This window comes from Pipistrellus kuhlii, unplaced genomic scaffold (assembly GCF_014108245.1).
Source record: "Pipistrellus kuhlii isolate mPipKuh1 unplaced genomic scaffold, mPipKuh1.p scaffold_m20_p_3, whole genome shotgun sequence".
Taxonomy (NCBI): domain Eukaryota; kingdom Metazoa; phylum Chordata; class Mammalia; order Chiroptera; family Vespertilionidae; genus Pipistrellus; species Pipistrellus kuhlii.
Window position 1 is genome coordinate 82,222,329 of NW_023425529.1, and position 15,768 is coordinate 82,238,096.

A 15,768-nucleotide genomic window follows, 5' to 3' on the forward strand; every position below is an offset into this window, starting at 1 on the left:
TTTCTGTTGTCATACTTTTCATTTTAAATAACTCATTTTTTCTTCTCTAAATGTTCTTCTTCTATAGCATTTTATTCTTGTTTTATAGATGCAATATCTTCTTATATATCTCTGAAGATATTAATGATATATTTTTATTTGCTTGTTTCAATTTCTTCCTGCTTGCCTCTATTTCTTCTGGCTTCTGTTTTCTGTTTTCCCCACACTTCTTTTCATATGTAGTTGATGAATGGGTGTCTATATTTAAGAGTGAGCCACTAAACAGCTGACTAAATACTATGTGAGTACAGGCGGGCTGCTGAATGGTGGACTAATCATAGGGTGGTTTAGTTGAGCTGTTTCATTGGGGAACCCCTACTGCAGTATCTTTAGATATTTTCTCTTGTGCTGGTTGGAGAGAAATGTCTAATCTGTTGTTCAAAGGCTATGAGTCTGGCTGCCAACATCCTGAGATCTTTGTGAATGAATAGGGTTGGGGGGGGGGGGGGTCTCTTAATATATAGACATCAGTCTACCCCCAGTTTTCAGTGCAGACTCCCTCCTTTGGATGGGCTTAAAGGAAGGACCCGCAACCCAGAGTTCCTGGCTCATTCCTTTCAGAGGATGAGCCTTCAGTGTTCTGCTGCAGTGGAGGAAGGGATAGGAAAACCTAAATGTTTTCTAGATTTTCAACCTATTTTCCTGTTCCCAGCCCACCTCCACCTCCACTTTAAGAGATCTGATTGCCGCCAAATCTAGAGCCCGTCTAGGTTCTGTGGTTCTTCAGTGTCCACTTTCTTAGGTTTGCTAATCCAGTCACTCCTTCCTCTGCCTTCTTGTCATCCCCCTCCCCTTCATCTTTGTGGGTGAAGCCTCTTTTAAAAATTCCTTTTTACCAGAATATTCAGAAAGAGATGTACAACCTTTCATCTTTACCTGGGGCCCCTGTGTATTCTCTCTGGATCCCTGCTTTGTCCTGCCCCAGCCAGATTTCTTTCAGGCCCCCAGGGGTGCTGCATGGCCCATTAGCCCACCTTTAAGGACCAAATACATATACGGAAGAAACAGGGTCAATACAGAGAATGGCTCATAGAAGGTGAATGTCCTCTCAGTTGTAAGAAAACTCCTTTAAGGACACTTGCCGAAGTTAATTAATTTTCATTTTCTTCCTCTTATCAAAAAAGTGTACTGTACTGTTATTAAAGATTTAGAAAAAGTAGAATTTTTATTGCCTCTGTTTCTGCTTCTAAAGAAATTTGTTTTCATGTTGATACATTTCCTGTTAGTGATGTTTGTTACAAGAGTTTTTCCATTGCTGTGAAGTAGGAGATGGGTACAGGGTCTCCTTACCTGCATTGCACATGGGCTGCCTCTGTCATTCAATGTCTACCTCCACCTTCCCATCTTGTCATCCATTCAACAACTAGTTTCTGAGCACCATTCTTCCTTATTGGGAGGGAGGGAAAAGCCCGGGAGGGGGGAAATTCTAAAGGAAATAAGAGAACATTGGCCTTCAAGATGCTCTCATGGTGGGATGGGGGAGAGGAGGTGGACTGCAGAAGCAAAGGCACATGGGAGGAACAGGGAGGCTGAGGGGAAAGGTCTGGGAGGTGGGAATACAGCCGAACCTCACTGCCTCATTCCAGACGAGGCTGGAAATGTAGGGCCATATTATAGCAGTTTTGATGCCTGGCTAAGGGTTTGTCCTTAATGTAATAAATATGGGTGCCAGCCATTGAAGGCTGGGACAGGGCAAAATCAAGGCTACTCTTGGGCATCAATCTGGAAGGGGGCTTCCCCTCTCTGGCTCCAACCTCTGACACCTCTCTCCTCCCCTCCCCGCCTCCTTTCTCTCACCCCAGGTGTGGATGATGGCGCAGACATCCCCAGGGAGCTGGTGGTGGGCATCTACGAAAGGATACAGCAGAAGGAGCTCAAGTCCAATGAGGACCACGTCACGTATGTCACCAAGGTGGAGAAGTCCATCGTGGGCATGAAGACGGTGAGTGCCCGCTGCAGAGCAGTACCCTTGGGGTTCACATCCTCTCCTGTGTCTGCTCAGCTCCCCACCACCTCTCCTCTCATTTCTTTCTTCCTGACATCTCCTCCCATTCGCTTTCTTGCCGTTCAAACACTTTTCCTTTATTAATGCACTTCATACTTACTGAGTCCCTGCTGTGTCTCGTAGACTGCACCCTCTTTTTTTCCCTTGCGTCACTGCCTCTTGTCCAGCTGCTGCAGCGGGAGAGACTGAGCTGAGGTGTGGGGTGACTGCCCAGAGCTCTAGGGTTAAAGCATCTGATAGCTAAATAGGGAGGTTTAGGAAGGAATGGCCCTGGGCACACCTGGCTGGTCCTCCTGGATAGACACAGGGATGGGCTAATGCAGGCTTTGGACTGTGGTGTCCTGAACCACTGGGGTGCCCTTCGGTTGTGACTGTGTCAGAGGAAATATGCTGTGGTTTTGCAGTGATTTTTAAGGTGAGCGTTCTCTGTAGTTTACTGCTCTACTTGCATGCCAGCGAAGGCTCTTTATGCCATAAGTACAAAGGGTGTGGAGTCAGTTCTGGGATCTGTCTCCAGTTCCTCCTCCTGAACTGCTGGGGAGCCCTTTGGGGACCTTGTGGAGGCTGTGCACTGGCTCCGCTGCCCCATGTGTGCAGGGAGGGCCCTCTCTGCCCAGAGCCTGTGTGCTGAGGTTTCCGCGTCTCTGCTCCGCTGATGCCACTGGAGTGGATTCGAGGTGTTCCTATAATCCCCTCCCTCTTGCACACTTGCATTTGGGTGTGCAGTGGAGAGGGAGTGGGGTGCCATCCTGCAGGCCACAGCCTGGGACATGCGGTGCCCTGAGGAAGGTCTTGGAGGAAACGGGTTGGCAGTGACTGGATATGAACAGTCTGGAAGCGCTTATCAACTGTCTTCCCATCCCTTTACCTCCTCTTTACTCCAGCACACTGAGCCCTTCACCCCAGCCGTGCTCCCTGAGAAGCGTGATGAAGGGAAAGGGGAGGTTTAGGGTCCATTCGGGCCGGTAACAAAGCCGTGGCCCTCCATCTGCTGGGAAGTGGGTGCTGTCCTGAGCTCGGGGCGCCTCCTGCTGAGCACGGCCTCTCTCCAGGTGCTGTCGGTGCCCCACCGCCGCCTGGTCTGCTGCAGCCGGCTCTTCGAGGTGACGGACGTGAACAAGCTGCAGAAGCAGGCGGCACACCAGCGGGAGGTGTTCCTCTTCAACGACCTGCTGGTGGTGAGCGGGCCGGCCCCGGGCTCCTCTGCCCTGCTCGGCCTCAGCAGGGACCCCCAAGAGGGGTGGAAGGGGCCCCCAGATTTCACACCGAGTGCTGTGTACTTAGTGGCTGATTTACCTTGTTCGTGGCGTTTTCACATTGTGGGGTGTGAGGTAGCTCAGGTAGGTAGGATCATTGCTAACTTATCAGTGATGAAACTGAGGCAGAGAGAAGCTAAATCACATCCCAGTCACAGTGGAAATGAGCTAGATTCTGACCCTCTTCCTCTCCGTTTAGTGGAAGCCTGGGGCAGGCAGGGGGCAGGGGTGCACGTCATGTCCACAGCAGGGGGTATGGTGCTGGGCGTGGACCTCAATGGGGCATATGCTGTCCCTGGGCCTGAAGGGGTGCTGGTGTGTGTGTGTGTGTGTGTGTGTGTGTGTGTGTGTGTGTGTGGTGGTGGTGGTGGTGGTAGTGGTGGTGGTGTGTGTGTGTGTGTGTGTGTGTGTGTGTGTGTGTGCGCGCGCGAGCGCCTACATCTTTAAGGTACTCATTCTTTGGTCTTTGAAGCCTGGTATCCATTCCACATGTGTTCAATGAGTGCCCATTGTGTGCCAGGCATTAATCTAAGTGCAAACAGTGGTGAACAGGATTTGCTTTCTGTCTTTCCTTCAATCCCCACATCCCCTCAATCCATGAGTCGTGTTGGCACTACCTCTAATAAAACTATCCCAAATCCAACAATCACAATCTGCCACAACCAGGAGCGGTCCCTCCAGAGTGCAGATCAGGCCCGTCTGCCATGCTTCAGACCTGACCCTGGCTTCTGGTGCAGGAGAAGGCAGTCCATGGGCCTCCAGGACCTCTGACCTCAGGCCCCACCCCCTTCCCTGGCTGCTCTGGCACCTTGGGCTCCGCAGGCTGCCTGTCATGGGCCAGGCTCATGCCATCACAGCCTTTGTTCTTGCTGCTCCATCTGCTTGAAAAGCTCCTCCCCTCACCCCACCTCTCCCACCTGTGCCACCACCCTCCCTGCATCCAGTTTGAGCATCACCTCCTTACACAAGTCCTCCCTGCTCACACAAGCAAGGGAACCTGCCAGCCACTGTCTAATCCTTACCCTATTTATTTTCTTCAAGACACTTCTCAGTTTCTGAAATTATCTTATTGATCCATTTCTTTGCTTTTTTCTTTTTTCTTTTTTCTTTTTTCTTATTGTGCTTTATTGACCGAGCCAATCCTCCTCCATGGATAAGCACCCTGAGGACAGGGCTCTCTGTCTCCCGTTCTCCTGTGTCCCCAGAGTCCAGCTCAGGGGAGGTGCTCAATATTTTGTGTGTTGAGCAACTGGCTTGCAGAGCTTTCATTTTAGCAGAGAAGGGAGGTTTAAAAAATAATTAAGAAGATAAATAAAGAAGATAATATCAAATTGAAAGGAAGGTGCTATGAAGAAATAAAACAGGGTAACAGGATCAGGAGTGACAGGTGGACTTTTTTGTTTGTTTATTTTGTTTGTTCTTTAGGAAGGAATCTCTAAGGCGATAGCATTGCATTTCAGATCTAAGTAATGAGAGTAACCCTGCTGTGCAGAAAGCTGTGTGGAAAGGAAATAGCATGAGCAAAGGGCCTGCGGTGGGCTGAGCCTGGCTTATGCTCAAGGACGAGAGTGTGGCTTGAGCATAAGCCAGAGTAAGACAGGGACCAGATCAGGTGGGGCAGGAAGTGTGGCGTGACCTCTTCTAAGTGCAGTGGGAATGGCCCCTGGAGGGTCTTACACAGTAAATACACACACACACACACACACACACACACACACACGCACGCACACACACATTTTGCTGCAGGGGGGCGTTTATATAAGTAGCTATGTGTGTGCAGACGTAGATGTATAAGTACATGTGTGTGGATGTATCCTAAGTACAAAAGTGTGCGTTTGTGTGCATGTATCTTTGCATGCGTCTGCTTGTGTGTTGAAGATCGTCCCTGGAGGTCTATGCATCCGGGCACATGCATGTGAACACCCGCCAGTGCATCTCTGTCTCCCTCTCCTGGACAGATCCTCAAGCTCTGCCCGAAGAAGAAGAGCTCCTCCACATACACCTTCTGCAAGTCGGTGGGCCTGCTGGGCATGCAGTTCCAGCTCTTTGAGAATGAGTGTGAGTCTCCGTGGGACCCGGAGATGCGGCAGAGGATGGCTGGGGGGAGTTGAGGGCTGTAGGGAGTGGGGAGGGACAAGCAAGCCGGCTGCCGCCAGCCTCGCCCGCTGCTGCTCATGGCCCATGGGCCTGGGTCTGGTTTCCAGATTACTCACATGGCATCACCTTGGCGACCCCGCTCTCGGGCTCGGAGAAGAAGCAGGTGCTGCATTTCTGTGCCCTGGGCTCAGACGAGATGCAGAAGTTTGTGGAGGACCTGAAGGAGTCCATCGCGGAGGTGACGGAGCTGGAGCAGATCCGGATAGAGTGTAAGGACACAGTCAGCCAGGCTTCCTGAGGTGGTCAGCAGGGCGGGCGGGCCAGCTCCCAGTCAGCAAGGGGCAGAATGAGCTTGTAGACAGACATGCTGGGCCTCCTTCCCCCACTTTGGTGTGAGTGCAGGGTGAGCCAAGGACCCTCCTGCCGTCCTGAACCCTCCAGGCCCACTGCACCGTCATGGCTCCCCACGGCTGCACTGCTCCTCTGTTTCTTCTCTGGTAAAGTGAGATCACTAGAGCTGTGTGCGTGTGCTCACCTGCCAGGTTGGGGGGGTGGGGCAGATGCACCCCTTGCAAGTGAGAACTCCGCTAGTTGGAAGGGACACTGAGTGAGCCGGCCAAGGCAGGCCTGCAAACCAAAGAGGTCCGGACCTGGCTTCTCTCCCGTCAGATTCCCTCCGGCTTCTCTCCTGTCAGATTCCCTGTACAGCCTCTTCCCCTGGGCCCAGTCCAGGTTCACACACTACATCTGGTTGTTTCATTTCTTTCTTCTGCTTTCATCTCAAATAGTCATCCCGCCTAGTTTTTCATGGCGTGCTTTAGAAAGCCCAGGCTGGTTTTCCGACTGCCCCTCACCGTGGTCTTTCTGTTCCTAAGGAAAGCCTTGGTTCTTGACAACTCCAACTCAGGCGGTTAGAAAACATGGGACTCTGGTTTACTGGTTGCTTTTTTACTTATGTCCATTTGTAAACTTTAACTGTTTAAGCACTGCTGTTGCTTCAGATAGCCTTTCAGACAAGAATGGATTCAGAAAGTAAAACAGAACATAAAACTAAACTTCAGGTCTGCCTTATACAGCCACTTAGTTGAAAAGTATTTCTAAAAATCATAAAAATGTACCCTGGCTTGGTAGCTCAGTTGGGTGGAGTGCTGTCCCATACAACAAAATTTTGCAGGTTCGATTCCCAGTCAGAGCACATTCTAGGTTGTGGGTTTAATTACTAATCAGGGTGCATAAGGGAGGCAACCAATCATTGTTTCTCCTCTCTCTCTCTCTCTCTCTTTCTCTCTTCCTCCCTCTCTCTCTCTCCCTCTCTTCTTCTTTCCCTTCCTCCCTCCCTCCCTCCTTGCCTCCCTCCCTCTCAAAATCAATAAACATATCCTCTAGTGATGATTAAAATAAAATCATAAAAATCTACTAAACAACAGGAGAGGCAGTGGGAGTTTTGGAGCCAGGGCTGTATTACATAGTATTGCTTTTTAATCAGTATTTGAGATCACGTACTATGTGCCAGGCAGTTTCTTATGTTCCCCTAATCCTCACACAGATGCAGCACAGTGGGTGCATTGTCCCCATTTGCCAGATAAGACAGAGACGTTAGCGGGTATGTCCAAGGCCATGCATATTAAATGCAGAGGAGCTGGAATTTGCATTTGTCTGATTTTGAGGTACTTTCCACTCGGGGAGGGAGAACAGAAGATTTGTTAACAATCTCCTAAGAAAACAACCAAAAGTAAATCAAGTTGAAACAAGAAAACCGCACTAGACCAGCCTATATAACTCCAGTCACTGGGTGGAGGGAGGGTGTGTGAATTCCCTTCTGGCCTGCTAGAGCTCACAGGGTAACCAACAGCCTCTTTCCAAGAGGGCTGGGCCGCATGTTCAGAGATGCCACCTCGGCCTTTGATGTCGAACTGAAATGGCTTCACTTCTCTCATTGTCAGAATGTCACCCGTGGCTCCGCACGCCCCGGGGAGCACAGTGGTTCCCTGGGCACCAGCCGTAGGGGAGGGACACCTTTTCCCATCCGCCTGCGGGCAGACACCGTGTACAAAGGAGTAGACATCGCCAGAATCCGCATGCCAGGAGCTGAATATCCTCCTGCTGTCTAGAGGGAAGGGATGTAGGGAGACCATCTAGCTCTTATTCTTCAGATGAGGAGGGAGGAAAGGCGAGCTGAGGGAAGATGCAGAGCTGGGCAGGGAGGCAGGGAGTCAAGGAGAAAGGAGGAAATGAAAATCAGCCACAGCTACCGTTTACTGAGCACCAATTTCCCCAAAGCCGAGAAAACCCCTCTGCGGGGAGAGGAGCGAAGCTCCGTTCAGTAAAAGTATTTCGTGTTGATTGATGCTGTGATTCCGGCAGTCGGGACAAATGGCTTTGGGTCGGGGGTTTGCAGGCTGTGTCCCTGGATTATAGACAATGAGAGAGGCAGGAAATGGGGCCCAGGAGAATAGCTTTAATAAAAGGAACTTGAGTTATGTCTCCTGGAAGAGAGAGGCTGGAGTGATTTAATAATGACTGTCAAATCTCCGAGGATGGTAACTGGCAGTTCTCTAGCAGCACCCAGAGCACAAGGAGGAACGGCTTCACAGTCCAGAGAGAAAAATTGAAATTGAGTGCCAGACTCAGTTGAGTACCAAGACAGATGCCCTGGCCATGCGGGCTGTGCAGCACCACATACCCCCTCCTCCCCCGCACACGGCCCCCTCCTGGGGAGACTCAGAAGACCCTGTGGAAGCACCGCAGGCTGGGCGCTCAGAGCCCAGGGGGGCATGGCGGGCAGGCGGGCAGCCTAGACGTCACCACAGAGTCTGCTGTGCCCAGTGCGTCTTACACGTTGTAATGACAGATATTAATTGAGCACTTGCCACCGCCAGGTCTTGTTCTAACTGCCTCTATATATTTTCTCGTGTAAATCCCCTTAGTGATGCTGTGACCTGGGCATTGCTGTCCCTCAGTGCCGCATGGAGGAGTTCAGTAACTTGCCTAAAACTGCACAGAAAGTGTCAGAGCCAGGGTTCAATCCCACACAGCCCTCCTTCCTCTTCTCCACCCCTTCTACAGCCAAGCAGATATTTCTTCCCCATACACAGATGAAGAAACGGAGGCTCCAGAGGGTAGTAATGGCCATGAAGTGGGGTGCCAGACTCCGAGGCCCATGTTCTGTAGCCTGTGTCAAGGATTCGTCCTCATCCTGCTCTCTCTGCTTCTCCGTGTGTTTTTTCTTGTGGTTGAGGTTAGGGTTTCTCTCCATTCCCCAGGGGAGCTGGAGAAGCAGCAGGGAGCAAAGACACGCTCCAAGTCCGGAGGAGCCCAGGTGGACCCACCGCCGAAGCAGGGATCGCCCACAGGTGAGCCGAGGCCCTGATCGGGAGTGTCAGGCCCTGGGGCTGGCGGGCTGGGCCCGGGAGGGCATGGAGGCCACTTTCCGTCCCCAGGCGGGGGTTTGGGTGAGGAAGTGCTCATTTCAAAGGCCATTTTCCCCTGCTGAGGGGCTCCAGGCTCACTCCCAGGGGCCTTCACAGTGGGAGTGGGGAGGAAGGAGAGGGACTGCCCCACGGCCTGGCATCCACCTGCTGCCCAATGGGGAGTCAGGCCTGAGTCCCTGTAGCCCTGGTCCTCGCGAGGACGCCTTCCGCCCTCACACACCCAGGCTCTCGGAAGACTGCTGTGTCCCGGGGGTGCTGAATTGTCCAGACGAATGAAGCCGACTTTCGGCTTTATACCCACATTGGCCATGCTCCCAGGCCTGCTTCCTGACGCATTCTACCTACCTACCCCTGCTCTCCCCTCACCCCCACCTTCAGGGAGGGCGTACTCCACCTTCACAGTCCCCGATGGAAAAGAATCAGGAGAGAATTAAAGCCCATCGCCTCAAACCCCCGGCAAACTACCCAGAACTGTGCGCTCATTAATTCATTCAGGCACCTATTCTTACATGCCACAAGCACTCCGAGTGCCTGCTGTGTGTCCCGCGCCAAGCACGGGGGAGCCGGGGTCCTAGCAAGACATCGGCTTGAGCCCAGAAACCCCAGTGGGTTTCATGCTGGCCACGCCCTCGGGGACGGCCAGGAGGCCAGGCTGCTGCAGCGTGCGTGCTCACAGGGCGAGTCACAGCAGCTGGGAGATGGGACTCGTGTTCCGGGCCGGACCCAGGGTTCTTTGAGTGGCATGCAGATGCTGTCTGTGACGTCACCTTCTGTACTGGAGTGCGACCTGCCATCACGCATTCGTGATTCTCCCCACCCCACGCCCTTTCTTTCTGTCAGGTCACAGCTGCTTGTTCCCACAGCTGTTGAGCTCCAAAGCTGAGTCACAGCTGTGAGTGACTCCCCAACAGCCCCCTGCACACTGCAGCCCAGCTGCCTCTCTGAAGCTGCAGCCCTGGCCAGACCAAGTGTGCGTCTCCAGGCCTGGCCCCCAGGCCCTGTCCCCCAGACCCTGTCCCCCAGGCCCTGTCCCCCAGACCCTGGCCCCCAGGCCCTGGCCCCCAGGCCCTGGCCCCCAGACCCTATCCCCCAGACCCTATCCCCCAGGCCCTGTCCCCCAGCCCCTGTCCCCCAGCCCCTGTCCCCAAGACCCTGTCCCCAAGACCCTGTCCCCCAGACCCTGTCCCCCAGACCCTGTCCCCCAGGCCCTGTCCCCCCAGACCCTGTTCCCCCAGGCCCTGTCCTCCAGGCCCTGTCTGTCAGGGGCCTCCAAACACTTGATCCCAACACTGGCCCAGCTCGCTTTTGTGCTACAGAAAGCTGAGAGATGGGAGCAGCATGGGAGCTGACAACCTCTCCAGGGGGTGAGACTAAGAGGGGTTCTGGCAGAGGAGCCCTGGAATGCCTGCTGGGTGGGGTGGGCAGGGAAGGAAGATGACTGAGCCAGGAAAAGTCATCACGTTGTCCCTGGGGGTCCACAGGGTCTCTGGGGCAGCGCCAGGCCGTCATCCACGGTTCCAGAGCCATCGTGGCTCTCCGTGCCAGGCCCTGCGGTCTGTGCTTGGAAGCCTCACTTCACTGAATCCCCACCAGTGGGCCAAGCAGCGGGGATGGGCACAAAGAAGGAACAAAGAAGCGGCCCCTCCCTCACACACGGGAGCCTGGGTTTGAAGGAGACGGATGAACGTGGTGCCCACTAATGCCCAGTAGAGCCTCCTTGTGTTCCTGGGAGCCAAGAACCAATGCCAGCTCATAACCAGCCTGCACAGTCCATGTCGGGAAGGCTCCACAATGCCCATGTTAGGCGGAATCTCAGGGACCTTCTGGTGTGTGGAGGCTCAGAGAGGTGTAACATCTTGCCCAGGGTCACACAGCTGGGCTCCCTGCCAGGCAGTGACCTGGCTGCATCTCACCTCTCGTTGTAGGCATGCTCAGTTGGAGGGTAGGAGGATAGGAGGGGCGTCTGTATCGGGAGGGTGGAGAATGAGCCCTGTGCTCTTTGCATTCAAAGCCAAGAGGGAAGCTGCGCTGGGCGAGAGGCCGCCGGAGAGCACGGTGGAGGTGAGTGGAGGCCTGGTTGCCGCGGTGAGTGGTTCTGTGCCCTCGCTTGTCCTTCTCACCGTCTCTGTTGTTTCTCTTCTCAGGTATTAATCAATGCCTCCCCAGCCCGACTCACCACTTTACCAAATTCAAGAGATACAATTAAAAGTTACCGCTAGCATGGGTAATGCCACTGTTCAGCGCCTAGTTTAGCTGCAGGCCTTCCTCCCAGCCCCAGCCTGGCCCGGCTGATCGCCCTCCAAGGCCCAGCTCCCAGACCAACACCCACACACCCCAAGCCCCGTCACAGGCACACTGCTCACTGATCCCCCAACACGTGCTGTATCAGAGAACCCACTGCCCCCCTCCCCTGCCCCATGCCTCTTGGACCCTGCCCTCCGGTGCCTCTGGGAGAAGCTGGAGGATAGAGCTTCTCCCTGGAACAGCTGGTCTATCTGGAAAGTGAGCCTCAGGGTAGGGTGTGTGCAGGAGAAAACGAAGCAGAATGCTTTGGGGTTGTCTTAGGGGTTTTCTGGGGGAGAGCAGATCTCTCTGGAGACTGTCCATGTGAGAGGGGAGCCCATCCTCAAGCCACACGGGAAGGACTGGGGCCGTAGCAGCAGCAGCCACTCCTCCCCAGGCACCAAGAGTCACCTGCTTACTGCTGCGAGCCCTGTCCTCCTGTGCTGGCCCCTCAAACCCCAATGAGCCTCCTCGCTCCTTTCCTGCCAAGCCTCCAGGGACCACTAGCTGCTCACACAGACACCTCCTTTCCCACTGCCTCCCACCCCAAGCTGGAGGAGTCCCCACGTAGAGGTCTGGGGAAGGAGATCTGACTAAGCTCAGGGAGGCCCCAGGATTCCCAGGGGAGCCCAGTGTCTCCCGCTCCCCATGGCCCCCCTCTCCCACACACCTGTGTCTGGAGGAGGCACCTTTACACCGAGGAGCTTCCTGCCCCAGCAGCTGACCAGCCCCCAGGGTGGGTATTCCATCCCCCGCCCCCTCCGCTCCCCATCTTCCTGCAGCTGCCCATCCTCTAGCCTTGCAGATAAGCACAGCAAGTTGCCAGCCCTCGGGTTTGTTCTGCCAGCCTGCCCGCGCCTTAGCAGGACCTGCACAGGGAGGACCAGCGCTCTGGTGTCCCGTTCTCCCCTTCTTCCTCCCCAGAGGGCCATGTGGCTATCTGCAAGGCTGCCACCCCAGCTAGCCCCAGGGCCCTGCCAGCCTCTGCTCCCGCACAGAGGGCAGCCTCGCTGCCCCCCTCTCAGCTGGACCCTGAGCTCCTTTGTCCTCTGCCCCCTCTCTGTCCTTCCTCATTGCCTGGCCAAGCCCCTCAGGGAGGCGCTTCTCCATCTTCCGGGCTGCTACTCATGTTCCATCCCGAATCTATCTCTCTCTCTCTCTCTCTCTCTCTCTCTCTCTCTCTCTCTCTCTCTCTCTCTCTCCCCTTTCTTCAGCAGGGAGGTGGGAAGGGGGTCAGAATGAGATGTTTTGCTATCATTTCCTGCTTTTCACTTACTATTAAAGATAAGGGGTCAGGCTGGGTGGGGAGGAGGGAGGTGAGACAGTGGAGGTGAGATCAGACAGGGAAGTGAAGAGGAGGGGCAGGATGAGGCCCAGAGCTTTGGGCTACCTGGGGGAGGCTGGGGAGGAGGAGGAGGAGGGCTCAGGGAGTCTGGACTGGGGCGGCTAATCATTTGCTGGGGATGGGGCAGCCATAGAGTCTCAGGGGGTGGGGGGAGCAGAAGGGACACAAGCCCTTCCCTGCTGTCTTAGCCACTTTCCCCCTGGGAAATAGGCCAGAATAGGAGCAGGAGAGAAAGGGAGATTGTCCCCACCCCCACCCCCCAGCAGCAGTGGACAGCGAGGGCCACAGAGGGCTCCCCGGGAGGGAAGTGGCCAGCCATGCTCTGCCCGCCCTATGTCTTGGCAGGGCAGGGCTTGGGGGCCCCTTCATTTGTTTGGGGGATCTCAGGCCAGGAAAGTGCTGCCCAGGTTGGAGGCTGAAAATGAAGAGGAAACACTGCAACATGCTGAGCGTGGCTGGGGCGTGTGACTATGGAGGGGCAGACAGATGGGGCTCGGAGCTGTGAAGAGGGACCCAGGAAAGGGGGTCACTGAAATTGCACCTTTTGCCAATAAATAGAGTTAAGATCTGCTGGTGAGGGCCCAAGGATTGTTTTGGGCTGGGCCGTCCTGGTCTAGGCCTGGGGATAAGGTCCTCTCCCTGCAGCCTGGTTTGGAGCAGCCTGTCCTGGGAGGCTCCAAGGACAGTAAAAACATCCTCAGAGAGCAGGGGCTCGGGTGTCGGGAGGGGTTTGGCCTGGGGGGGGGGGGCACCTCTTCACTCCCCACCTAGGAGACAGGGATTAGAGTCCTTTCTGGGCGCCCCCTCCCGCTGCAGAGTGAGTTTAACCAGGAGCCGGGTTGGGCCATAAAGGCAGCCAGGGATCCGACTCCGGCCTTTGCTCTCTGGGCTGCTCTTGAATGTGTGGTCATGGCCTTGGGAGTCTGGGGGCAGAGGGAGGTGCAGATCACCCCTCAGGGCCCCTGGCATTCTGGGGTTTGGGTGCCTTCGTGATGCCTCCAGTGACCACGAGGCTTCCCCTCTAACACAGCCAGAGGAAGGAGAGGGCTGGAGAGTGTCAGGTGCTTAACCCTGTTCCTGAGTCCTCCCTTGGCTCTCAACACGCCCAGGGAGGCAGGGAGGGAGCAGGGACCCTTACCCCAATTTTACAAGCTCAGGAGCTGGCAGAGAGGGAGGTGGGGAGAAGTTTGTCCATAGCCCACAGCCACCCAGCAGGGCCATGAGTCACTGCAGAGCGATGCAGAGCCTGAGTGAGTCTATGTTCCAGCCGCCCGCCTCACAGATGGGGAGGCTGAGGCCGAGCGCACCGAGGCTGCTCAGGGTGGTGGCAGAACACAGCGCTCTCTTGACTGCAGGGAGGGAACCTCTGTTGGCTGCCAGTTTTCCTCTGGTGGAGAGATGGGGAGTGGGTCAAGTGAGGGCTGAGAGCCCTGATGGGCACAGGAGCCAGGGGAGGGGAGAAGGGAGGCTCAGGGTAGCCAGTTCTAGTAGCTGGGAATTAGTCTTGTAACATTTCATGCTTCTCTGGCTGTTTCTAAACTAGGTGTCAATTCACAACAGGCTTCAAACGTCCCAACACAACTCCGGGCTGGGGGCCGAGAGGAGAGCCCCAGTGCCGCCACCGCCAGACCCACAGCCTAGCCCCCCGAGAGAGCAGCCCCGGCCGCTGCCGCCATCGCCACCCACGCCCCCAGGGACCCTGGTGCAGTGCCAGCAGATTGTCAAGGTCATTGTCCTGGACAAGCCCTGCCTGGCCCGCATGGAGCCCCTGCTCAGCCAGGCTCTCTCCTGCTACGCCTCTTCCTCCTCTGACTCCTGTGGCTCCACACCCCTGGGCGGCCCGGGCTCCCCGGTCAAGGTCATCCACCAGCCCCCACTGCCCCCGCCCCCACCCCCCTACAACCACCCTCACCAGTACTGCCCGCCAGGCTCCCTGCTGCACAGGCGCCGCTACTCCAGCGGCTCCAGGAGCCTGGTGTAGACTGACCCCCACACTGCTGCCCCTGGGCGCTGCCGCCAGGGCCAATGGGCTATACCCAGGAGCCCCGGCCGCCCCTTCCCTGCTCCCCACACCCCAGCACGCTGTGTTCCTGGTCACCGTCATCAGTCCTCCCCTGGCAATTGGGTTTGCCTCACCGGACATGCTCCCCTCACTCAGTTGAACACCCCCTCCCTTCAATCTGATGACACCGCTGTACCCTCGGGGCCCTGCACAGCCGCGTGGCCCGGCTTCCTCCTCCTCCTCCTCCTGCCACCACTCACCAGGGGGACCATGGACTGGCGGGGATAAGAACTGAGGACCTACCCAGCTCCTGGGTCCTGAGTCTGAGTCTGTCGGGCCCTGGGCCTCAGGCTGGGAGGGTGGGACAAGGGGCTGGGAGCCAGTGCCCAGCTCCGGACAGAAAGTGGCCTGGCTGCGCGCTCAGCTCTAGGTGCTGCGCTGAGTGCAGGAGAGTTATCCCTGGAGGGACCAGGGAAGTGGGAGTGTGAGGAGGGGCCTTTTTCTGCTGCTCCTGCCCTGCCCCCCACGACTGGCAGACGCAGGAGGTGTGTCTGTCCACAAGGATGTTGGTTGTCCTCCCCCTCCTCCCAGGGCCTGCCCTTACTCTGGAGCTGGGCCCTGCCTGCCCAGGGCTGCACAGACTCCAGGAAAGCTTTGCGAAAGGGAGGGAAGAGGGGGACCCGTCTCAGCTCTCTCTAGGTCAGTCCAACCGGCTGTGGAACCGTGAGGTCATTTATCTAAAATGAATCTTTTTTAGGGTTTTAGTTCCCCAGCCCCACAGGGTTGGTTTCTTCCCCTGTGGCAGCAGAGAGGGAGGAGGGGCCATCTCCAGGGGCAAATGCAGCCAGAGGAGGTAGATGGGGAGAGCCTGCGACCTCTCGCATGGCTTCCGTGGCCTCCACGGGGGATGTGGATGCAGAACTGGGCGGGGGGAGCAGGTGCTCCACACGCACTTGCGTTTCCCCTGCTGCCATCCCACACTTGCCCTCAGCCTTTAACCTTCGCTGCTCCCCGGCACCCCCAGGAAGGCGCCTCCTGGAGAGTCCCTGCACTCTCAACATTGCATAGGAGCGCCAAGCGGCTCTCACCGACCCCCTCAGGGCCAAATAGCATTGGGAAGTCCACCTTTAGTTGACCCCACAGACCTGGGCAGCCCCCTCAAGGGCCGCAGGAAATACCAGGGCCCCAGTCACGCCCTTTCAGGAAGTGTCTGTCCAAACCGGGCCAGATTCCAGTCCTGGGCCATCATTCCAACGCTGTCCTTCCTCCAGCTCCCCTCCTGCTTGGAGCCCATTATCGAAGTGCCCGAG

The 15,768-nt window shown here is 55.9% G+C and overlaps 1 protein-coding gene and 1 long non-coding RNA gene across 7 annotated transcripts in view; one reads left to right on the plus strand and one right to left on the minus strand.

Annotated features, from left to right (window-relative positions):
- Window positions 1–14,577, plus strand: part of IQSEC3 (IQ motif and Sec7 domain ArfGEF 3) — a 104,930-nt gene extending 90,353 nt beyond the window's left edge. For 2 of the 6 annotated variants that reach the window (XM_045588368.1, XM_036458024.2), the window contains 7 exons: window positions 1,842–1,981; window positions 3,097–3,222; window positions 5,259–5,358; window positions 5,505–5,666; window positions 8,661–8,750; window positions 10,840–10,889; window positions 14,000–14,577. In XM_045588368.1, the coding sequence (XP_045444324.1) occupies window positions 1,842–1,981; window positions 3,097–3,222; window positions 5,259–5,358; window positions 5,505–5,666; window positions 8,661–8,750; window positions 10,840–10,889; window positions 14,000–14,437 (1,106 nt within the window). In that variant the 3' untranslated portion in view covers window positions 14,438–14,577. Of the gene's footprint in view, window positions 1–1,841; window positions 1,982–3,096; window positions 3,223–5,258; window positions 5,359–5,504; window positions 5,667–8,660; window positions 8,751–10,839; window positions 10,890–10,972; window positions 11,050–13,999 lie in introns of those variants that run through there. The other 4 variants (XM_036458026.2, XM_036458027.2, XM_045588369.1 and 1 more) reach the window with 4 other exon arrangements.
- On the minus strand, window positions 10,088–15,366 carry LOC123653225. Its single transcript, XR_006742901.1, has 3 exons — window positions 15,238–15,366; window positions 14,986–14,987; window positions 10,088–10,104 (listed from the first exon to the last, which is right to left on the minus strand). It is a non-coding gene; the product is annotated as an uncharacterized LOC123653225 (long non-coding RNA).
- Between the last annotated feature and the right edge of the window lie 402 nt (window positions 15,367–15,768).